The sequence below is a fragment of the Heteronotia binoei genome, chromosome 15, assembly GCF_032191835.1.
Source record: "Heteronotia binoei isolate CCM8104 ecotype False Entrance Well chromosome 15, APGP_CSIRO_Hbin_v1, whole genome shotgun sequence".
Classification (NCBI taxonomy): Eukaryota; Metazoa; Chordata; class Lepidosauria; order Squamata; family Gekkonidae; genus Heteronotia; species Heteronotia binoei.
In genome coordinates, this window is record NC_083237.1 from 65,424,807 (window position 1) to 65,449,492 (window position 24,686).

Below are 24,686 nucleotides of genomic sequence, written 5' to 3' on the forward strand. Positions count from 1 at the left end.
AACAAAAAAGTTTGTCCTCCATGTTCACTAAAGAGCAGGAAGCACCCAACTTATGGATATAATTCCTGACAAAAGTCAGTACTCGATTTAAAAAAAAAGTTAATATTTACAGTATATGCAGTGCAGAATCACAGCCTGTGAAATGTGCTGATATTAGCATATGTGGCTTTTTAACAGGACAGTTATAGGAAAGAGCCATTTTCAAGCTACAATTTTAAGCACATTTATGAGACAGTAAAATCCCATTGAGCCTGACTGGATTTTGCATACCCATGGATGGTAGTAAGAGACTGATAGTAAGGGGACATCCAAAGATAGCAGAGCTGCACTTCTCTACCTGAACAATAGCAGGGTTGATTTTTGGCATCGACCCCTGCCCCCTCAGTGCTAGGCCAATGCCAATATACAAATGACAAAGTCTACTGATACCTTGCCAGCTAGCCAATGAATTGTGGCATCAACTTTCATAGATCACATCCAATGCTGCCAGTGCTAGTCAGTGAAAAGTCATGCAACAATTCATGTGTTGGTCTTTAAAGTACTCACAGTAACAACTATTATATATAACACTTTGAAGTGTCTAAAGCATAGGGGAGGGACAGTTGCTCAGTGGTAGAGCAACTGCTTGGTAAGCAGAAGGTCCCAGGTTCTATCCCTGGCATCTCCAAAAAAGGGTCCAGGCAAATAGGTGTGAAAACCTCAGCTTGAGACCCTGGAGAGCCGCTGCCAGTCTGAGTAGACAATACTGACTTAAGGGGAGGGACAGTGGCTCAGTGGTAGAGCATCTGCTTGGGAAGCAGAAGGTCCCAGGTTCAATCCCTGGCATCTCCAAAAAAGGGTCCAGGCAAATAGGTGTGAAAAACCTCCGCTTGAGACCCTGGAGAGCCATGAATGGGGCTGTGGCTCAGGGGTAGAGCATCTGCTTGGTAAGCAGAAGGTCCCAGGTTCAATCCCCGGCATCTCCAAAAAAGGGTCCAGGCAAGTAGGAGTGAAAAACCTCAGCTTGAGACCCTGGAGAGCCGCTGCCAGTCTGAGTAGACAATACTGACTTCGATGGACCAGGGGTCTGATTCAGTATAAGGCAGCTTCATATGTTCATTTGATGTACCCTGTTGTAATCTTTCCAGTAGCCCCACGAAGTGATTGCCAAGGTGGGCAACTGCAGCAAAAACAACACCTTGAAGAGGTGGCTCTTGGAAACCTAACAGATTTTTTATTCTAGCTGCAGGTTTTGTAGACAAGAGCCCACATTGTCAGATGCATCCTAAAAGTCCTCAGCAAGGAGACAGATAATGTAGAAGAAAAACTGTGAACAACAGGACAAAAAAACCCATGTCAGACAGGTCATGTCACTGATGGGAGGGACTGTGTGATTTTTTTTTGTACAAGTGAGATGATCTTTGATTATGTATTGAAGTCATGCCAGGTGACATGTCAACTAGAGACTTCCTGATTCAGCATTCAGTGTCTTAAGCACTGTGTTCTGCAAGCTTCTAGTTACTACCAACCCTGTAGTAAAAGGTAAAGGTAGGCCCCTGTGCAAGCACCAGTCGTTTCCGACTCTGCTTTCACAACGTTTTCATGGCAGACTTTTTACGGGGTGGTTTGCCACTGCCTTCCGCAGTCATCTACACTTTCCCCCCAGCAAACTGGGTAGTCATTTTACTGACCCCGGAAGGATGGATGGCTGAGTCAACCTGAGCCGGCTACCTGAAACCAGCTTCCGCTGGGATCGAACTCAGGTCGTGTACAACCCTGTACAGCAGACCAACAAACCTATGAGTCCAAAATGCATACATCCCTAAATACTTAACTTTAAAACGAAAAAAGCAATTTAAGAGACAATATGACCGCGATCTACAAAGGTATGCTGGTATGCTGATAGCAACCAGAATTTCTTTTCTTCCTTCCCACCACACTAGAACTGGGGAGACAGATCCCAGGTGGGCAGCCGTGCTTGGCCTGAATCAGCAAAACAAAGAATGAACCCAGCGGCACCTTGAAAACCAACAAAGTTCCATTCCGGGTATAAGTTTGCACACGAAATCTGGTACCCAGATCCAAACTCTGTTGGTCTTCAAAGTGCCCCTGGACAAACCTATGAGTCCAAAATGCATACATCCCTAAACACTTAACTTTAAAACGAAAAAAAGCAATTTAAGAGACAATATGACCGCGATCTACAAAGGTATGCTGATAGCAACCAGAATTTCTTTTCTTCCTTCCCACCACACTAGAACTGGGGAGACAGATCCCAGGTGGGCAGCCGTGCTTGGTCTGAATCAGCAGAACCAAGTATGAACCCAGCGGCACCTTGAAGACCAACAAAGTTCCATTCCGGGTATAAGTTTGCACACGAAACCTGGTACCCAGATCCAAACTTTGTTGGTCTTCAAAGTGCCCCTGGACTTAAACCTTGTTCCTCCAGAACTGAGTCACTGAGCAGCAACCCCAAGCTATAATTTCCTGACTGGAGACAGGATATTGAACCAGAGAGTCCCGGCATGTGAACAAGTTGCAGGCACCGCCGGCCTTTGCAAGAGACCGGGGAGAAAGCACCGCCGCCTCCGAGTCTCCTCGTGCAGCCCACCGCCTACGGGTCCCCAAGGGGGCCAATCCCTCCGCGTTCGCTGCCGCCCTCACCAGCTCCCCGGCCGCAAGCGCTGCCTCCAGTCCTTCCAGCCGCTCCGCGTCGCTCTCGGCCTCCCGCAACAGGCCCCGCACGTATCCCCCGTACACGTCCCCGTCCAGCCCCAGCGCCTCCAGCCGCTTCTCCAACCACGGCTCGAACCCGTTGGGCGCCGCCATCTTGGCTCCTCTCCGGCCCGAGGGCGGGAGCCGTCCCTCCTCCGCGCGTGCGCAGTCGCCGAGCCGCGGCGCACGCGCAGTAGAGCCGTTCGGCGGCGCGCAGGCGCATTGGCGAAACCATGGTAGCAAGGGGGAAATGCCTTCCTATTTGAAATATGAAGGGTGGGGACTGAGTCGAGGGGAGGGGTCCGTCTTAACAGCAGCTTGGTATCATTACTAGGGTTGCCAAGTCCAATTTAAGAAATATCTGGGGACTTTGGGGGTGGAGCCAGGAGATGCTGGGGGTGGAGCCAGGAGACACTGGGGGTGGAGTCAAGATCAAGGCTGTGACAAGCATAATTGAACTCCAAAGGGAGTTCTGGCCATCACATTTAAAAGGACGGCACACCTTTTCAATGCCTTCCTTCCATAGGAAATAATGAAGGATAGGGGCACCTTCTTTTGGGGCTCATAGAATTGGACCCCCTGGTCCAATCTTTTTGAAACTTGGGGGATATTTTGGGGAGAGGCACTCGATGCTGTACTGAAAAATTGGTGCCTCTACCTCAAAAACAGCCCCCCCCCCAGAGCCCCAGATACCCGCGGATCAATTCTCCATTATTTTCTATGGGGATAAATCTCTATAGGAAATAATAGAGTTCCCAGCAGACATTTCCCTCCCCTCCCCCCGCTTTCTGATGACCCTGAAGGGGGGGAGGGTCTCCAAACTGGGGGATCCCCTGCCCCCACCTGGGGATTGGCAACCCTAATCATTACTGTGTTTTCTCTGTTTTTACTTTGTTTTAAATGTCTAATAAAAGGGAAACCTCTCATTATTTTCATGGTAGAAGATCCAGGTGGACTGCTGTGTTGGTCTGAAGCAACAGAACAAAGTAGAAGTCCAGTTTCACCTTTAAGACCAAGAAAGTTTGATTCAGAATGCAAGCTTTCGTATGCATGCAGACTTCTTCAGACAATGGAACGGGGCACAGTGAGCAGAGCTACATATAGCTGGTGGGTTAAGAGTGTGAAGTGATACGAAGTTAGGGTCCAATGGTAAAATAGTGTAATATACAAATTGAAAGACCATTTGGTCCGGATAGCATTTGCGTGGGAAACCAATAAAAGGTAATAAAAGTTGCCTGTGAATTGCTCTTGCTACAAGTCTAGGTAAAACAAAAAGGCATGCATTTCCTAGTGATGTTCTTGTCCACCTAAGAAAGTTTGAGTCTGGGGCCCCCTTGAAGGCCAACCAAGTGTAATGCAGCCGTGTGATTCTGGGCAGAAGCCGCCTTATGCCTGCGCCCTTCACGGGGAATTCGAGGGAGGCCAAAGAGAAGGCAGGCAGGGGCTTGATGGCCTCGAGGGTGATTTGGAAAGCAGCTCCAGGTGGGCAGCCCTGTCGCTCTGAAGCAAGAGAACAAAGCTGGGAGTCCAGAGGGGCACCTTGAAGACCAACCGTGTGCACGTATCATAAGAGAGCAGACATGCTGAATAAACCTTGGTTGGCGCTCCTGGATTCCCACTTGCCTTGCCTGGTGTCCTTCTCTTGCACATGTCCTATTGGACCCGGCGAGGGAAAGCCGAAACAACCAGTTCTCTTAGGGTCCTGAGGCTCGACGCCGCCGAGAGGAAACTGCCCAGAGCTGTCGGGCTTCTTCGGTGCTGCCGCTCTGGGTTGCAGCAGGGGCGGGAGGCAAAGGCCAGCTCTCCTCGCTTCCGAACCCTGCTGCCCTCGGCCCTCCCTTCTCGGTTCCTCTGGCACAAGATCCCCCCCCCCCCAGTAGCAATGCAAGGCCAAAGAGGCTGCTGAGAGCTGAGCTGCCTACCTCAGATAGACAGGCTATTGGGCTCTAATGGAGAATTGATCCGCGAGTATCTGGGAGGGTGGGGCTGTTTTTTTGATGTAGAAGCACCAAATTTTCAACCTAGCCTCCAGTGCCTCTCCCCAAAATACCCTCCAAGTTTCAAAAGGATTGGACCAGGGAGTCCAATTCTATGAGCCCCCAAAGAAGGTGCCCCTATCCTTCATGATTTCCAGAGGATATGTTGAAAAGGTGTGCGGTCCCTTTAAATGAAGGCAAGCCTCGCCGCCGGAGGGGGGGAAAGTGCGGAGCGCCTGCCCCTCCTTCCTTCCGCTAGCCCCGCCCCTGCCTGGCAACAAGCCCCTCCCCTCCCTGGAGGGGCCGATCGCGTCGCGCAGGCTTCCCGCCTTGGCTTGGGCCTTCTCGCTTGCCGTAGCTTCTCGTTTGCCCTTCTCGCTTGCCGTAGCGGAGAGGCGGGGACGCCACAGCCCCGAGCACGAAATTTAAATTGGATCCCCGGACCGCTCCGAGGAGGGGAGGTCGCTGCTGTCGCCATTATCATGGGTGAGGCGGAGTCGGCGCGGCCTGCAGCGCTCGGACCGGGGTGGGAGGGAGACATTAATCTGCTTCGCGTCTCTCTTGGAGCTCTCCCGCCCGCCCCGGGAGTGGGGAGTAGGGTTGCCAATCCCCAGGTGGGGGCAGGGGATCCCCCGGTTTGGAGGCTTCAGGGTCATCAGAAAGCGGGGGGGGGATGCCTATTGGCCCCTCCATTATCCCCTATGGAGACCGATTTCCATAGGAAATAATAGAGAATTGATCCGCGAGTATCTGGGGCTCTGGGGGGGCTGTTTTTTGATGTAGAAGCACCAAATTTTCAACATAGCATCCAGTGCCTCGCCCCAAAATACCCTCCAAGTTTCAAAACGATTGGACTAGGGGGTCCAATTCTATGAGCCCCCAAAGAAGGTGCCCCATCCTCCATTATTTCCAATGGAGATGTTGAAAAGGTGTGTGGTCCCTTTAAATGTGATGGCCAGAACTCCCTTTGGAGTTCAATTATGCTCCTCACACCCTTGCTCCTGGTTCCACCCCCAGAGTCCCCAGATGTTTCTTGAATTGGACTTGGCAACCAAGAGGGAGAGGAGGGAGAAGCCTCCAGGCCCCATCCCGAGGCAGCCCCACTGGCAGGGGCATCTCTCGGCTGCCAGCCTCCTCCCCTCCCCCGAGGCTCCCTCTCTGCCGCCGGGAGATGCGCCCCAAGAAGCTCTCCTCCTTTAAACTCTCCTGGCCTGTCGGCAGTGCAGCCCAGCATGGCCCTCTGTGGGGCTGCCGGACCCCTGGGAGAAAAGGGAGGGCAGGGCTTGTGGCTCAAATCTCCAGGGCACTCCAAAGCCGGGGTTGGCAACCCGAGTCCCAGGCACTGGGTTGGCACAAGAAGGCCAGGCATCTCCAGGCACTGCTCGGTGTGATGCCTTGATAGTGGTTGAGAACTGGATTCTCCGCTGTGGGCAAGACCATTTGGGAGGCGGGTGGGTGACTGTGGGGCAGGCAATGCCCAGCGTGCGCTCCTCTGGTTCTTAATAAGCACGGGGGTGGGAATGCCCTTCTCTCTGGTAGAAGCTCTAATCATATGTGGAAATGGCCAGCTAAGCTTTTCAAGGCATGCGATCACACCCTGTGAAACCTCTATTGAAGAGACAGGACATTTTTTTGTCTCCAGGCATTGCCTGTTGTTCTGTACCAACAGAGGGGTTTGTACCCCACCTTTCACTTTGGGGGATCCAAAGTGACTCACGGCATTCTCTTTGCCTCTATCTTATCCTCACAACAGTGAGGTAGGTTAGGTTTAGACAGCATGACTGGTCCAAAGTCACTCTACGAGATTCCATAGTACCAGTGGGGATTTGAACCTGTGTCTCCCTTATATTAGTCTGACACCTTTGACCATGACACCACACTGGCTCTTGCTCAGAGTACCTGGAGTAACTTGAAAAACAGAAAAAAGGCAACCGTAATTGGCAGGCCCACACTGTGTGCCACAAAACTAAGCTTACAAAATTGCTGGGATACCCCCAGACATATCACCCATCCATCTTGGGCAGTTCTTGCCATTTGCATTTGAAAACGGAGTTGTCTGCAGGATCTTGAAGGTGCTCTGCTTAGGTGTCTAGATGGAGGATCAGTGCCTTAACTGACCATTTTAAGGCACTTCCTTATTTCCAATAAGCTCTGCTTTTTATACTGATAGAGAAAGCCACTTTAACGAAGGAGTTGCAAAACACCTCAGGGCTTTCTCTTCCACTCAGAGGAAATAAAAGGTTACTTCACCTCTTCTAGGCTCTGAAAATTCTGCATGGAGGTGGCCAAATATTTGGCAGTGGTTATAGCACAGCCTATTTAAAGAGCCACCCACTCACCTGACTGTGAGCTCCTGTCCATGACAATGGTCAAAGGAACAGGGGTTGGACTGGATTCCTTGCAAGCTGCCAGTTTGCTCTAGAGTTTCCTAACCCTGCTTGGGCTCTGCTGCTTCACAGCTCTCGGAGCTAGTAGTGTTAAGGCGAGGAAGTGAGAGGGCAGCATCAGTGAGTGCCTTGGGGGATCACTGTCCCAAAGAATTCTTTTCCATGTCTCTTAACTTCCAGCTCGAGCAGATGGTGCAGTCCAGCAGATTCGAAGTAAACCAGTTAGGAAACAAGTTCAGAGTGTGGGATCCATCAGGAGCCGGCCCTTGGCTGGGAAATCTTTCTTCTTGGACCTTCCCAGGGGCAAGACCCTGGAGTTTCTGGAAAAGTCTGTGGAACGATTTGGTGGGGTGAGTCATTCTCTGCCTGGTCTAGAGGGGAAGACCTCTGCAAGAAAAACATAATAGAACCTAGAATAGTACCAGCTTAACAAGAAATAGTTTAGAAGATAGAAGATATTGGATTTATATCCCGCCCTCCACTCCGAAGAGTCTCAGAGCGGCTCACAATCTCCTTTCCCTTCCTCCCCCACAACAGACACCCTGTGAGGTGGGTGGGGCTAGAGAGGGCTCTCACAGCAGCTGCCCTTTCAAGGACAACCTCTGCCAGAGCTATGGCTGACCCAAGGCCATTCCAGCAGGTGCAAGTGGAGGAGTGGGGAATCAAACCCGGTTCTCCCAGATAAGAGTCCGCACACTTAACGACTACACCAAACTGTGCTCAAAAACACTGCCCTGAGCTTAAGGAGAATGTTTCCTTGTCCAATAAGTCTTGGCCCCTCTCTTCCCCATATGCTCTGTCATGACAACTCAGGTCAGCAGGGGCTTCTGCTGCTGCCAACCTGCAAATGGGCAGAATTGACCATTGCCCCCATGCACAGGCTTTCTCCCTTGCAGCTCCTGCCGTGTGGAATCGCCTGCCTGAAATCCTTGTGGAATGGCCCGTCTGAAATCCACCAGGAACAGGGCCTTTTCTGTAACGGCTCCTTGCTGGTGGAACCAGCTGCCGGAAGAGGTGAGGGCCCTGTGGGACCTTGGCCAGTTCCGCAGGGCCTGTAAGACAGCTGGCCTATAATTAACTGGCTGGCCTATAATTAACTGGCATTAGAAATTCTATAGAAGGTTCAGTGTAGTATTTTGATAGATCGCTGTTTAAATGTTTTATTATTTTTAACTGTTGTAATTGATGTATTTTAAATTTAAAATTCTATGTTAGATTTTATATGTTGTGGGAAGGGCGGGATATAAATTGAAATAAACTTAAACTGCTCCAGGAGGTCTGGAGTCAGCTTCTGCTCTCTTGGCCTTCTGCAAACTATGCAAAACGAAACTATTCAAGAAGGCTTTTCTGCACAGGGAATAGGGTTACACTGTCCAAAATGGATTTGGAGTGAGCAGCTGTGTTGCCCTGAAGCAAGAGAACAAAGTTTTGAGTCCAGTGGCACCTTTAAGAGCAACAAAGTTTTATTCTGAGTATAAGCTTTCGTGTGCCACTGGACTCAAAGTTTCTTCTACTTTCCAAAGTGGTTCACAAACTTACTTGGATAAACTCTTGGGACTTGTGGCCTATACTGCTGCATGTAGCATGTATGTAGTATCCTATTATGTAATTTCATGCATCCATATTAATACAAGCCCTCTGAGGAAAGGCTGAGAGACTTGGGAATGTTCAGTCTGAATAAGAGGAGGTTGAGGGGGGGGGATAGGATTGCTCTCTTGAAGGATCTGAAGGGCTGTCAAGGGTAGGGAGCTGTTCCTGGAGGCAGCAGAGGAGAGGACTCAGTAATGCCTTTTAATTGAGAGCTGAAAGGTACTGGCTGGATATTAGGAAAAACTTTTGTATGGTAAGAGTCGTTCAGCAGTGGAATCAGCTACCAAGGGAAGTGGTGAGCTCCCCCTCACTGGCAGTCTTGAAGCAGCAGCTGGACGGACAGTTGTAGGAGATACTTTAGGTCCGGGCTGATCCTGCATTGAGCAGGGGGTTGGACTAGATGGCCCTCCCATCTCTATGATTTTGTGCATCATGTTACATTCTGAAGTTTCTTTCAGGTGGTTCCAGACTTCTAAAATACTAATGCATTTGTTATTGAATATCCCTTTTTTTTTTTTTTGTGATTGCCCTGGCTCGCTCTGTGTAATTCACCTTGAGTTCTTGTGAGAAAAGCAGAGTATAATGTAAATAAACTAAAAATAAGTACTACTCCCTATAGCTAAGATTAGGTGAGATGTAAAATTTCCGGAAATTTTGAAACTGAAAAAAAAAACCAATTTGTTGGGTTTTTTTTGGGGGGGGGGGGGGTGTTCTGGAAAAAAATGGAAAATTTTTGGAAAAATTGAAAAAAAATGCTACATTTAGCACTTCTTTTTTCTTTTCCAGGTTGAAAGTCATTCTGTTACTTTAGGAACATAAAATATGACTATGGACAATTTTACTTTTTACAGATAAATGAAAACTCTTACCTTTTTAAATTAAGTATATACTTTCAGGTCCGTTTTATTGCTCTGTATTTTCTTCCCAGGCTTTGAGGTACAGTGAAGCCTGAGTGCCAGTATACCCCCCCCCCCACATGCAGAAACAAAACTGAAACCTTTTTCTTTTCTTGTGACAACATCACTTCCTAAAGGAAGAAATGCACCTTGTTCTTGCATTGGAGAGTTCAGTTTGTAACCTAGGACTTGCTTATCCTCAGTGCACAGAAATTAGAATAATCTGATACCATACATATTTTTTACAAATGATTTGGAAAATATCTGAACACCTTGTCTTAAAATATTTTATTCATCATGTTAAAATAAAACATTCCAGAGTCAATTTTTTTTTCCTTTTTTCAATTTTTCCAATTTTTCGGAAAAAAAACAAAAAAGGCATCAGGAATAAACCGGAAAACACTCCGTTTCTCCCCCCCCCTTAATTTTTCCGTTTTTTTTCCAGGCCGTCACATCTCTAGGTGGGTGTAGGTCTGTGACGGACTCACAGAAGCATAGTAACTTTCCCTTCTGATTTGATTTCCTCCTCCCCCTCCATGTGCAGCCAGCTGGGTGACTTTGAGCCGGTCACGGTTCACCCAGAACACCTTCAGCCTCACCTACCTCACAGGGTGTCTGTTGTGTCCCACTTCCCTCTTCCTCCTCCTTTGCAAAACCTTTTATTCTTCAGCCATGATCTTAAACGCAGTTGTTGGTGGAGTTGAGAGGTGCCTGCAATTCTGGCAGTGCTGAGCACCCTTGTGCAGCTTCAGGAGAGGGAAAGCTGAGACGAGAGGTTCTGAGCATCACAGCTGTGCAGATCCTGTAGCCCGCCTGAAGGAGATCCCAGACCATGTTGTCATGGTCTATGCAGGAGGGGGCTTCTTGGCCTCAAGACCAGATCAGTATCTTAAAGAAATACAGATGGAGTCACGGGAACACTTATGGAAGAACACTCTGAAAATATCTACATGTTATAATCTTAAAGAAAATTGCTTTAAAATGTTATATAGGTGGTACATGACACCTAAGAAATCGGCAAAAATGAACAATCAGATGTCGGATAGATGTTGGAAATGTAAAAAACCAAGAAGGATCTTTCTACCATATGTGGTGGACTTGTGAAAGGCGAAACAATTTTGGCAAATGATTCAGCAAGAGATTTCGAAAGTTTTGGGATATAATATTAAGAACGCGCCAGGCCTTTTTGGTTGGGATTACAAATGGAAACATTTCAAAAACAAGATCGAACGATAATTTGGCATATGCTATCAGCTGCACGGACATTATATGCGCAAAGGTGGAAACAAGGCAACTTACCAGAAATGTGGGAGTGGGCTTTGACAGTTATGCAATGAAGTGAAATGGACAAGTTTACAAGAACCTTAAAAGAACAAGATTTAGAGAAGTTTAAAAACGAGTGGGGAGAGTTTCAAAAGTATATTGAAAAACAATGGAACGTTAAAGGACATTTGGCGATCTTTGACAATGGTTAATCTCTGAAGGAACTTTATATGGATTACAGTTAAAAAATGAGATTATTGGATTATATCTTTTTCGTTTCTTTGTGAATGACTAAAAAGGACTACTATGAAGTTGGATTACAAATATGGCATTTTCTTCTTTTTAATGTTTTTTTCTTTATGAAGAAAGATTCTTTAATAGATAGAATTTATTACCTTTTAACAAATTAAATAAAATAGCAATAGGGAATGGTTCGTAAAGGGGGTTGGCACTGCTGGAGGTCACCAAAAGGGGGGAGGGGTGGAGAAAATGTCATGTATGTGTATTAATTTTTAATAACAAATGATAATATGATATTACAATATATTCCATTATAATAAATCGTTTTAAACAAACAAACAAAAAAGAGCAGCTCAGTATCTCTTCTGCAGCCCCCTTTGTGTTGGGGAGAGGGGAAGGGCGCTGTCTCTCATTCCCTGGCCCCTTGCAGAAGGCAAACAGCTGGGTCTGGAAAGTGCCTCCTCTTTCCACCCTGCAACCCATTTCTTTTTTGAAGTTTGAATTGTAAAACAGCTTTGAGAACCATAACTTTGGTCGCTCTAAGTTCTGCAGATAACCAAGAGCACACAGGTTATTTATTGGAAGTCTATTCTTTTTAACAAGCTAAAGTAAATCTGAAAGTCGAAGATGAGATGGTTCCAGCTAACTGTTTTTAAAGTGTCCTGGTTACGTGGGAAATGTGACAATCTGTAATGAAAGCATTTCTGGATCCGTTGCAGGGACCATAGCCTATAGCCTGACTGAGCAGTGAATCCCCTTGGATTTGTGTGTTTGTGGAGCAGACTCTAATCCCCCCCCCCCAGGATTTGAAGCCTCTTGCTGAGTCCCCAACTCTGCCAAATAGTTATTTAAATGATATTGTCCCCTCCTCTCTGCTTCCTTTTTTCTGGCTCCAGGTCGTGGAAAGTTTTCTCAGTAAAGAGGTGTCGTGCATTGTCTCTAATAACCCAGAGGCCAGGAAGGAGAATTGGGGAAGAAAGCAAACTGCTGCTGTCTTAAGGAATACCCAAGCTGGAACTCAGACCTCTGTGGGACTTGGAAAGGGTCACAGAGATCCCTCACACAAGCCAGCGGATGCTGTAAGATACTGTGGAATGGGTTGGCAGGGCTTAACTCCCTCACTCTGAGCCTGAGGTGGACTTCACCTGACACCCCCCCCCCTCCAAGTTTTCTGTATGTCATCAAAGGAGTCCACTCTGTGTTTCTGCTTGAGTCACTATTCTGGGCATGAGTGGAAGAAGGCTAGTCCAGAGCAGGTACTCGTGCTGGGACCCAGTGGGAAGCCTCCTTTGAGGGCAATTGTTTCTGCTGTGCTTGCATGTTCGTATTTTTGCAACCAGTGCTGAAATATGGGAGAATTGACTGGGGGACAGCTAAATCCAGCCACAATGGCTCTGCGGCCACAGGGGCCTTTTCATTTGTTCGCTATGCCACACGGGTTTAATGTGAGGATTGTAAGACTCTTATCGACATCTGCCTTGTCAAGGTTGGCTTTCTTTTGGGCCATCCAGACCACTGCCCTCCCCTCCAGCAATGAAGCAACGTAATCGCTTTAGGTGCTGAATGAGGCAGGCATGCTCAGCCCACGCAGGCAGCGGAGGCAAAAGCAGCTGGGGGAGCCCTTTCCTCTGGCTCTTGGGTCATTTGGGAGCAGCAGCAGCAGCCCCTGCGCTCCGGTCTGCAACGGCCTTATCTGCAGATCCCACCACCGAGCGGCCAGTGGCTGTGAGCCACCTTCTGCCGGTGTGCTGCCACGTCGTGCTTCAGAACTCTGTCCTCTGGGACCAGAAAGGCTGGTCGTTAAAACGGGGGCTGCTCCTACTCAAAGATTTTGCTCTGGTTTCACGTCTCAAACTGGCATAGGGTTTTTTTTTTTGCTTTGTTTTTTTCAGAGCATCCACCAAACGTTCATCTAGTTGCCCCCTTCCTGTATTTTCCCCTGCTTTGCCACAATTATTTTCAAGCCTGGTTTGGGAGGGATTGTGGCCAGAGCACCTTCATGGGCCATGTGGACAGGGAGGTGCCTGTGTATGAAGGTTCCATCAGTAATGGACATATGGCTATGGCTTAAAATTGGGTATTGACATACTGCTAGAATGCTGTTCTATGTCAATTGCCAGTTTCTTTATAGGTAGACTCTGATAGCAGCGTTGAGGGTGGGGCAAGAGGAGTGAAGGAGGGCCGTGTAGTGGAAGCTCCACTCTGGGTTGGGAAACTCCTGGAGATTTTGGGGGTGGAGCCAAAGGAGGGTGGGGTTTGGGGAGAGGAAACTGATCCCTGTTGCTTGGAGATCATTTGTAATTCCAGGAGGTCTCCAGTCACCATCTGTAGGTTGGCAACCCTATCTGTAGCCCTTGAGTTGTAGAACGCTTATGCAGAAGGGAAGGTCTGAGCAGAGGGGCTCTGTCATGGTGCCTTCCGTCCCTCTCCACAGCTTCTGTGCAACTCCTGGTCCTCCTCTCCGATTTATTTTTAAAAATGCAAATTTAACTGCAAAGGCGCCCCCCCCCCTTCATTGACTAAAGAGCCTCAGTTCCCCCAACGTGCCTCCAGCCCAAGGCTCTGTTGCCCGCTGGTGCTGCGTGTTCCAGGTGTGGGAGGGTGCTGGCTCTCAAGGCCACTTCAGCCCCTTCCAGGCTTCCTTTCCCAACTCTGCAGCGCCCTTGACTGGGAAACTGGGGAAGGGGTGAGTGGCTGCCTTGTAGCCCCCTGCTGTGTCTAGCAAAGCCTGATCCCCTGCCTGTTACCCGTATCTGTAACCTGTCTTTCATTTGCTCATGCTGTGGCCTACATGCAGCCGGTGGGCTGGACTTCTGAGCGGCACTGAAAGGGCCCGACTGAAGAAGACTTTCCGGGAGAAGCAGGCAGGCAGGCCTCTCTTCTCCTTTCCAAGCTAACGAAGGGAAGGAAGGAGCTGCTGCTTTGACTTCCGGTTGTCTCCTCAGGGGTGCCTTCTCCAAGGAAATTGGCAGTTCTGCCCTTGGAAGTGGTTGGCAGAGATGTGCACAGCTTGCAAACTTCCGTTTTTGGGACGGTTGATAGGGTGGCGGGAAACAAATGATGGGTGCTGATACCACCACAGCGCTGAGGAGTTGTACGGAGACAGGGATGGGCCTTGCAGCCCATTGCCGAGTCTAGGAAAACCTGATTCTTTGTTCCCGGTGTGTCTGCTTTATTCTGACTGCCCCCCTCCCTTATCGCAGGTCCCGGTCACCCGTGGGAAGGCTCTCTTGCAGAAGGCTGTCGGGACTCAGGTGAGCTTGGCGGAATGCCCATTACCTTTAAAGCCCTATATGGCCGAGGACCTGCCTACCTGAGGGACCGTCTCTCCCCATATGAACCCCAGAGAGCGCTGAGGTCAGCTGGAAAGAACCAGTTGAATATCCCTGGGCCAAAGGAGGCCAGATTGAAGACTACCCGGGAACGGGCCTTCTCTGTCGCAGCTCCACTACTGCGGAACCAACTCCCGGAGGAAGTGCGGGCCCTGCGTTGCTTGGACCAATTCCGCAGGTCCTGCAAGACCATTCTATTCAAATCGGCCTTCACTTAATGCTGAGATAAGATAGATACGCTGAAGATGTTATTAGCCACTGAATTTTATAAGATCTGTGTTATAGCACCTTAATGTCAATTCAATATGTGTGTTAAATGATGGTTTTATCTAAATGTACTATTACGTATTATGTTTTTTTGTATATCGTACTTACGTGTTGTAAGCCGCCCTGAGCCTGCTATGCGGGGAGGGCGGGATATAAATAAAAAGTTATTATTATTATTATTATTCTACCTAGCGATGAGACACAGGTATGGATGGTCCCCTAACCCCAGTTAGTCTGACCTCCCTGCTGTAGGGGAAATAGTCTCCCTGGCCACGCACCACCAGCATGCAACCCAGGGAGTAGGCACAGTGCTCGTGACAGGCTCCAGATGACTCCAGCAGCGAAGGCAGGAGCCGTAGGGGAAGTCAGAAAGGTCTTGTGGTTCTTTGTGAAAAGGACTGGAGCAGAGGGGGAGAGTCTGGGCCAGGATGCCAGCAGGGTACCTTGTTGCCCCTGAGGCCCCAGGGAAAGGTGGTGAAGGAGAGGCCTTTCCTAAGATAGCAGAAGGTGGCACCAGTCGTGAACTTTCAGTTCTGTCTCCAAGCAAGGGAGTTTTCTCAGAACTTTTCAAAGAAGGGGAATCCTCCCTCCTCCCAAGCTGTCCCACAAACTCCGCTGTGTAGGTCTCCTTTGTGCTCTCTGAATGTTTTCTTTTCCTTTGCTTCCAGAGTAACACCGGTGGCGGTGGCAGCAGAGTCCTTGCCAGTGCACGATCCTGGGGCATACAGATTATGCACATGGATGGTATCTTTCTCATGAGGTCAGAGGTCCTATGAGTCCCCATGATGAATATTGCCTGGGAGAGGAAGCATTGTGGCACTTGCTCTTCCCAAGGCCTTTCTGCAACAGCGAAGGTTTTAGCTGGGGCTGTTCCTCGTGCTTCTTTGTTCTTGAATTAAAAGGTGACTTTCTAGTCAGCTGCATTCGGATGATGTGACAAATGAAGGCTGCTCCACAGCGGGCATAATTGCAGCTTATTGTTGTGCGTGCTTTTCCCTCCCCTTCCTTGGATGTCGAGTGCAACTGGTGGGTTTGGAAAAATTTGAATTGAGTTCCGTTTACCATGATACCTGAATGCAGTCCCCTAGGTACAATGGACACCCCTTCCCCACCACACAGACGTATTCTAAGGGAGCAATCCTAAAAAGATCCGGCTGAAGGTAAATCTCATTTTAATCCAGAGAAGTTTTGCTAGGATTGCATCCCAAATCTCAGTTTAATCCCCATTTACAATAGTGGCTTGGGGGGCGGGTACAGACTCTACAGAGATACAGAGAGCCAGTTTGGTGTAGTGGTTAAGTCTGCGGACTCTTATCTGGGAGAACCGGGTTGGATTCCCCACTCCCCCACTTGCAGCTGCTGGAATTGCCTTGGGTCAGCCATAGCTCTCTTATTTGGGAGAATCGGGTTTGATTCCCCACTCCTCCACTTGCACCTGCTGGAATGGCCTTGGGTCAGCCAGAGCTCTCTTATCTGGGAGAACCGGGTTTGATTCCCCACTCCTCCCCTTGCAACTGCTGGAATGGCCTTGGGGCAGCCAGAGCTCTCTTATCTGGGAGAACCAGGCTTGATTCCCCACTCCTCCACATGCACCTGCTGGAATGGCCTTGGGTCAGCCATAGCTCTCTTATCTGGGAGAACCGGGTTTGATTCCCCCCTCCTCCACTTGCAGCTGCTGGAATGGCCTTGGGTCAGCCATAGCTCTCTTATCTGGGAGAACCGGGTTGGATTCCGCACTCCTCCACTTGCAGCTGCTGGAATGGCCTTGGGTCAGCCATAGTTTTCACAGAGCTTGTCCTTGAAAGGGCAGCTGCTGTGAGAGCAGGGTATCTGTTGTGAGGGGAGAAGCTATAGTAAGCCTCTCTGAGTCTCTGATTCAGAGAGCAGGGTGGGGTAGAAATCTGCAGTCGTCTTCTGGCATGCTCGGGCATTTCTCTGAAGTAGAGATCAGTTTCAAAGCTTCTCATACATCCAAAAGCTGTGATTTTTGTGTGTAAGTTGTGTCCCAGAGAATCCTCTTGTCGTGCAGCAGTTGTGCACCTTCGCAGAACTCCGCCTGTCCCTCTATAAATGGCAGCTTCCAGGATTCTTAAGAGATGCTTAAGCCAGTGGAATACCTCTTTAGGTTTGGCTTTGCTGTTCGTTCAAAAATAGCAGCAAGAATTTGTTGAAATTGTGCTGTTTTCCTGTACGGCTGGAATATATAATATGTTTCTCCCCCAAGTGACCTTTACTCAGGAGTAGGCTAAAGCTCACCCATTTCTTGGCAATAAGATGTGAGGTCAGCTGGCTCCGGAGAGCTCCCTGCCGAGGGCTGCCCAAGGAACTTTGTAACAACGCAGCAGAGATTTCAACTGGGGCTTCATGCGTTGTTGTTATCTTGGCTGCATGCCTGGATTATAATCCTTGGGTGGGTGAACACAAGGAGTCAGATTTCTGAGCAACCAGAGCCCAAGTCTGCTGGTGCAGAAGGCCCCGGTGGTAATCTAGATGGACCTCTCCTCTTTCTGCCATTGGGCCTGTCATTGGGCTAGAAAGTGCCATGTCAGAGCTGCCGAGTACAGGTGGTTGCCGAGGGAGACACGACTTCGTCAACCCCCTCTGCACAGCCTTCAGGAGTTAGCCGGCTTCATTGCCCGCCTCCCTGGCATGACAAGCTTTGCCTACTGATTTGTGGCAGGGCAGGCGGCTATCAGAAGCACAAGAGCAAGCCAAAGGCTTTTTTGTCAGCAGACAACTGGACTTTTGAGCCAAAAGACAGTCTTTAATTTCTTCCTTACTGTGGAAGCTGCAGTTACCTGGGCATAAGGGCCACTAGATGTTTCCATGGTGGGAGGAGAGGCCTCTCTCTGTCTTTGTACTGGGGAGTGATGCAGCTTCACACTTAGCGGTGCTGTTTTAGTGACAACCCTCAGGAAGGCTGAGGAGCATATTGCAAAAAACATAAAGACCAACAATAAAAATTACTTCAAATATATTAGAAGCAGGAAACCAGCCAGGGAGGTTGTGGGACCCTTGGATGACCAAAGGGTAAAAGGATTACTGAAGGAGGATAGGGAGATGGCTGAGAAGCTGAATGCATTTTTTGCCTCCGTCTTCGCTGTGGAAGATGACAAGTGTTTGCCCGCCCCAGAACCACTAATTTTGGAAGGGGTGTTGAAAGACCTGAGTCAGATTGAGGTGACAAGAGAGGAGGTCCTACAACTGATAGACGAATTAAAAACTAATAAGTCACCAGGTCCGGATGGCATACATCCAAGAGTTCTGAAAGAACTCAAAGTTGAACTTGTGGATCTTCTGACAAAAATCTGTAATCTTTCGTTGAAATCTGCCTCCGTTCCTGAGGACTGGAAAGTAGCAAATGTCACCCCCATCTTTAAAAAGAGTTCCAAAGGAGATCCGGGAAATTGCAGGCCTGTGGATGGCAGCCCTTCAGCCTGCCTGTGGGGAGATATCCTGTGTTAAACCTCCCATTGCTTGCACCCAATGTTTGGGTGAGTTGGGTAGGATGGTGCTTTTTGTCTTTTTCTACAGGGTAGAACTTACTGTTGGCTCCTTAACTCGTCTCCTCACTCAGATATGTTCTCCTACTTCCAGTGGCTGGACTCCAAGGGGTGCCGTGCCCCAAGACAGGTTGGTGGAGGGGGCAGCTCTAGTCTGGGCATCCTGGTAGGACTCACTGAGCCAGGCTTAAGGTTGGAGGCAGCCTCCTTTAAAAACAAGGAAGGTTGCCTGCTTTGGGTTCGAAAATACCTGGAGATTTGAGGGTTGGGGCTGGGGAGGGGAGGGAAGAGACCTCTGCAAGGCCTAATGCCATGCAGGCCACCTTCCAAAGCAGCCATTTTCCCTAGGAGCAGTAGAATACATTTTAAAACAAACAAATCGGTGATTTTTGTAGTCTGAAGCATTGTTGTAATTCTGGGAGATCCCCAACCCAACGTGGAGGTTGGCAGCCTGAGATCCAAGAGATCCCTTCCCTGTGAGACCCTCTAGCCCAGCGGTGCTCTCCATTGCAACTTGCAGAGAGCCTCATCAACAATGACCATAATAGGCCTTACTGAAACATGGTGGGATGACCCTCACAACTGGAATATTAGGATTCAGGGGTACAACTTATTTAAAAGAGACAGGCAAATGAGAAAGGGCGGAGGCGTAGCGGTATATGTGAAGGAGGTATATACTTGTGAGGAAATATGTGAATCTGAGCATGGCAGCTCAGTTGAGAGTCTCTGGGTAAAAATAAAAGGAGTAAGAAATAACAGTGATATTATTGTGGGGGTCTGCTATAGACCACCAAGTCAGTCAGCGGACTTGGATGAGATGCTGCTACAGCAGATTGCAAAGTTCTCCAAGAGAAGAGATACCGTGACCATGGGAGATTTCAATTACCCAGACATCCGTTGGAAGTCCAACTCTGCTAAAAATGAAAAGTCAAATAGATTCCTGACTTGTCGTGCTGACAACTTCCTTTTCCAGAAAGTGAAGAAGGAAACAAGGAGATCTGCTATCTTGGATTTGATTCTCACCAACAAGGAAGAATTGATGGAAGAAGTGGAAATAGTGGGCACCCTGGGCAGTAGCGACCATGTGATTTTGGAATATTAAGAGACTATGATTTAGAAGTTTTTAAGACGGAGTGGGAAAAGTTTAGAAGATACGTAGAAAAAGAGTGGAAAATAAAAGGACATTGGACAATTTTTGATAATGATTAAGTTTTAAAAAGAAGAAGAATATAAATTTTTGTTTGAATAGTTAAGGGTACCTTTAAATATTTGCTTTTTAAGTAAATAACACTGGCGGGGGTCAAGTAACGGGGGGAGGGGTGGTTAGAAAGTAATATATGGGGCAGATAAAAGAAGTTTTTAAAGACGTAAGATATAGATTTATTACCCTATGTTACCAATGAAATTGTTTTAACCTGACAAATGACTGCTGTGGCACCATTATCCTGCCACGTGCAATGCCACCCACATCCCCAGAGCCTAAACTTCTTCCACGTACATACGTGGACAGGACATGTGCAAATGTAACTTCCCCGGCTTTCTTGAGGGTGGCTGCTGGCGTGGTGCCTTTCCCGCCCTTCTCTGACTGTGATGTTCTCCTTGCTTTAGATGAAACCCCTTCCTTCCAGGTCGCAGGCCCGCACTCTGAAAGGTGAGTCTGGTAGTGCTGCTGCTGGAGACTGTGGGCCCGGGCACTCACTTGCTGCCTCCCATTCCATCACAACACCCTCCAGCGCTGTGGCTTGGATAGGTGCTCCGGGGAGCACACTCGGTGTTTAAAGCGCCCACTGGCAGTTTTCATGACACCAGAGAGTATCCATCAAAACTGCCTTGGCTGGCAGCCCCTTAGCGATGCTCCCTCTAAACTGTGGAGTTGAGCAACAATTCTACTTCTTGAGCTACCGGCATTAAAGTTGTGAGTGAGCGATTTGGCTGCTGCATCAGTTAGTGTGCTCTGGGGCTGTCCCTCCTGAGCTAAAACGAAAAAGTGTGAGAGCCGGAGGCTAAAAAAAACTGAGTTAGCTCACATTCATCAGTTTAGAGGGAACACTGCCCCCTAGTGGTCAGTTCTGTCAGCGTTAGGGTTTTGTACCTATTTCCTTCTCTAGTAGTCCCCTATCCGTAATGCAGTGCCTATTATTTATTTAAACTGTTTCTATCCCATCCTGTTTCCTTGGGCTGCCTCTGCACCATCCCCAGCAATGCCCAGTGTGAGGGGGTGAGGGTGGAGACTGGATGTGCCTCTTTGCATGGGCACACGCCTGAGGGCACTCTGCCGGAGAATCCTTGCATGAGAACTGCTGCTTCTCCATTGCTGGGTGTGGGAGCGGGAGCGGGAAGGGCTGTTTTTGTTGGGTTCAGCTCTGTCCCTCTTCGAATATTTCCTTTGGAGGCCTCCTCAGCCCAGGAGAGCCATGTTAGACACCCCTCGATATGCCTCGGCTGTTCACATTTTCTCCCCCCCCCCCACCTTTCTCCACATCCTAAGCATTCCTCTGATGCTTGAAACGGCCAAGAGGGTTTCTTTGTGCAGCTAATGAGGTCTGTCTTGTATTCCCTGGAGACGCTGCTGCAGGTGCCAGCGCTGGACCGCGTCCCACTTGCTAACAATGCAGCTTTGGCACCGTGCTGGCGCTGTGCCTGCCGAAGAGGCAGGCTGTCATTTTAATAGAAGAATCGGCTTGTTGCGCACAGCTTAAGCAACAGTCACTGGCAACAGCTTGCTGAGCTCTCTTTCGCAGAGCCGGCTGCTTAGCAGCACCCCTACCCCTTCTGTGCCAAACTTCTCGGGAAAAGTTGCTTGGGTAGGAAAGCGACCAGGCCTTTCTTCCTCTGAGAGGAGGAGATAACACAGCCCTCTCTCTCTCCCTCTCTCTCTCTCTCTCTCTCTCATATTTAACTAACTCTTATCTTCTCATTGTCTGATTTTCTCTTTGGGGTTGTGCAAAAACGATTGAGTTTGTTCCCCCCCCCACTTGTGTTTCCTTTTTAGTGACGAGGCTCCAGCGGCCCTTCCTGAAAATTGAAGATGAGAGTAGGTAAGGGTCCCCCGCCCCCCGGGGAGTGTCTGCCAGGGCCTCCCTGAAGCCATCACCCCTTGGGCTGCACACCCACCCTTTCCCCCAGACGTGCAGGAGGAAAGTAGTTCATAGCCCCTCAGAGCGCAGAAGCTCAGCTGCATCAGCCCTGGTTCGAGCTCGGGTGGGAGACCACCGAGGAAGAGGCACAAAACAGCCCACCTTGAAAACCCTACAAGGTTGTCAGAAGTCAGCTGTGACTTGAGGGCCCAGAAAGAGTAAGGAACTCTGCGCATGCTTGGGGGGTCCAGGTCTTTGATATTCCCGCTGTTCTGCAAGGATGAACCTGGGCATTGGCTCTGGGGTTTCAGCTCCGGGGGAACCCTGGCTGTCCCTTTGTGCCCCAGCCTAAAATCTCTGCAGACCAGACGTACACCCAGGTCTTCTGCCGTGTCCATCCTCCCTGGACTGATCCTCACTTCTTGCTCTTGTAGAAGACTCTGCCCCTTCCTGCAGCAGTTCAAGAACTTCCCGGAACTGTGTTTCCCAGAGGGGAGAAGACACAGCAGCCCATTTGACTCTCCACGATCCCCGGCCAGCTCGAAGTAAGCGTGTGCGTGGGGGGAGGGGGGATCCAGAGGGCAAGGCAGCTGGGCCAGTCAGCACCGAGGAACCCAGGTCTGCTTGTGTGGAGGGGGACCCTGCTGCAGAATGAAACTCCACTGTTGGGGGGCGGGTTTCTGTGTCACAGTCCGTTGGAGGGGAGAGCCCTCTAGCTGGGCTTCCCTGAGTGGGGCGCAGGAGAACGGGCAGTAGTGTCTGTGTCATGTCTGGAGGAATGAAATCGAGGGCTTGAGAGGGGGAGGGAGTGCCATGAATTCATGTTGTTTTTCTCCCCCTCTTCCTCTCCCCTCCACCTGCAGAACACCAGAAGGCCGGCTGGCTCACAGCGGCAGTTCGTCTGACTGTTGTCTACTCCCAAAAAGGCAGAGAGGCTACTGCGAATGTTGTGAAGAAACCTTTCTGGAACTGCAAATGGTTACTAATTAATATGATGGAAATGCATGCCCTGCCCCCAAAACAAAAAACTTGGAGAGAGCCAGTTTGGTGTAGTGGTGAAGTGTGCGGACTCTTATCTGGGAGAACCAGATTTGATTCCCCACTCCTCCACTTGCACCTGCTGGAATGGCCTTGGGTGAGCCAGAGCTCTGGCAGAGGTTGTCCTTGAAAGGGCAGCTGCTGTGAAAGCCCTCTCCAGCCCCACTCACCTCACAGGGTGTCTGTTGTGGGGGAGGAAGGTAAAGGAGATTGTGAGCCGCTCTGAGACTTTGGAGTGGAGGGCAGGATATAAATCCAATATCTTCATCTACTTCACAGGGTGTCTGTTGTGGGGGGAGAAGATAAAGGAGATTGTGAGCCACTCTGAGTCTCTGATTCAGAGAGAAGGGCGGGGTATAAATCTGCAATTCTTCTTCTTCTAAAGCCAAGCAGCCAAAAGAGGCGGTAATTAAAAACAGACAGCCCAGCTTACGTAAAAAACATACAACACAGCCACCATATATCCCTTGTCTCTCACTCAGTAGAAGAGCATTATATACCAGAAGTTCACTAAAATTAAACCTGGCACAAACATACCCATTGCCCAACCACCATCCTCCACAGGCACTGTGGAAGAGGACTGTTTTGACTGATCTCTGGAAAGCCATCCCAGGTGGGTAGGGCACCTCTGACAGAGTTGGCGTGCAGGGGAGGGCAGCCACCAGAGATCTCAACCTGCGTGCCGGTTGGTACGGGCAAAGATGGTCCCTATGTTGTCCTGGTCCAAAGTTTGAAAGATCCAACAGCAGCACAGTGAATCGCCCCAGAAGCAGACAACGAACTGTGGCAGTCTGGCAGGCCTCAGAGATCAGGCCTCCCCCATCAAGGGTCGGTTACTTTGTTCTGCACCAGTTGTGGTTCCAAACCGTGTTCTTATGTGACACAGAGTGTTGGACTGGATGGGCCATTGGCCTGATCCAACATGGCTTCTCTTATGTTCTGGCATCTGAAACAACAAACCTACCCAGTTTTTGCAATCATAAGGGACAGGAACTCACTGCCTGTCTTTAAACAGGAGCTGAACTCTGTGCTCCTGCAGAATTGTGGCGCAGACACAAAATTTGGGTCCTTCAAGCTGGCCTGACTGCAGTGACTAGTGCGTAAACTGGAGGTGAGGCGGCTACCCTTCCCTTTCAAAAGAACCCCAGAAGACTGCAGAGTCAGTCTTCTAGGGTTCTTTTGTTTGGATCTTGTTCCCTGGGGAGAGCAAGTTGCTAGACCTTGTGGTGGCAGAAACCTCCTAACGTCTTGGGATTCCTTCATATCAGTCAGCCAGGCAGAGTGAGTTGCTAGACTTCATAGGGGCAGCAACGTGGAACCATCACCAGTTCCCTGGGCGCCTTCACATCCAGATTTAGTCAGGCAGCTGTATAGAGTGAATTCTTCTTGTGAAGGGCTGGGATGCAGAGAGCTGCAGCCTTTCTTCCCGGCTTCCCCTGAAAGCTGCTCTGCCAAAGCCCTGCCAATCTTCTCATCTCTGACCGCAGAGGGCGTTGTCTGTCCTTTGCCCGTGGGAGCTAGTGCTGTTTGCCGTTGGTCCCCATGCCTTCCTCTCCCAGCACCTTTTGCCCCACTTGGTGCCTTCTCATTTCGCCTTTATGTTCCCTTGCAGCACCTCCACAGCCCTCGCCATCGGGCATTTGTCCTGGACGCCTCCCACTATGCTCCAGTGGACAATCTCATCTCCCAAATGAACAACATTTTTGCAGGACCCTCTTGCTCACCACTGCCGCTGAGGTAACGTCTGCGGTTCTGGAAGTTGTATGCAAGGGGGAGGGATGGTGGCTCAGTGGTAGAGCATCTGCTTGGGAAGCAGAAGGTCCCAGGTTCAATCCCCGGCATCTCCAAAAAAGGGTCCAGGCAAAAAGGTGTGAAAAACCTCCACTTGAGACCCTGGAGAGCGGCTGCCAGTCTGAGAAGACGATACTGACTTTGATGGACCGAGGGTCTGACTCAGTATAAGGCAGCTTCATATGTTCATATGTTCAATTCAAGGGTCAGATGTTCTGCTGTTGGATCGAGGCCTGCTGGCTGTTAGCGGTCTTCTTGGGAAGTTGAATTGAGTAAATGGGCCTGCCACGGGGATGGTGTTATTTATGTATTTATTTTGAGGCTTGCATCCCACTCAACCCCGCAAGCAGGCACAGGGCAGCTGACCACATATAGTTGAGTAAAATCATATGAGCATGACTAAAACAACTCATCAAAACATCAATCCAACCAACCAGCCTTGAGTCAAGTAATTTTTGCAGCTGCTCAGCAGCACAGCATGAGAGCTCTTCTTCTTCAGTGTTGGCTGAACTCATGTCAGACCAAAATCACCACCGCCGTGTAGCCAAACAAAGAATTTATAAATCCAAAATTGAAGCCTCTTCCTATTTTCCAAAGATACCTTATACACAGTACAAAAATTTCCACAACAC

General features: G+C 49.3%; 1 protein-coding gene across 2 annotated transcripts in view; it reads right to left on the minus strand.

Annotated features, from left to right (window-relative positions):
* The window catches only part of CCDC43 (coiled-coil domain containing 43), a 34,886-nt gene that overhangs the window by 6,480 nt on the left and 3,720 nt on the right, over positions 1-24,686 (minus strand). Inside the window, exon 1 of one of the 2 annotated variants that reach the window (XM_060256030.1) lies at positions 2,644-2,839. The exons of the other annotated variant lie outside the window; for it this stretch is intronic. Within the exon in view, the coding sequence (XP_060112013.1) occupies positions 2,644-2,808 (165 nt within the window). The 5' untranslated portion in view covers positions 2,809-2,839. Of the gene's footprint in view, positions 1-2,643; positions 2,840-24,686 lie in introns of those variants that run through there. 2 annotated transcript variants of the gene reach the window in all.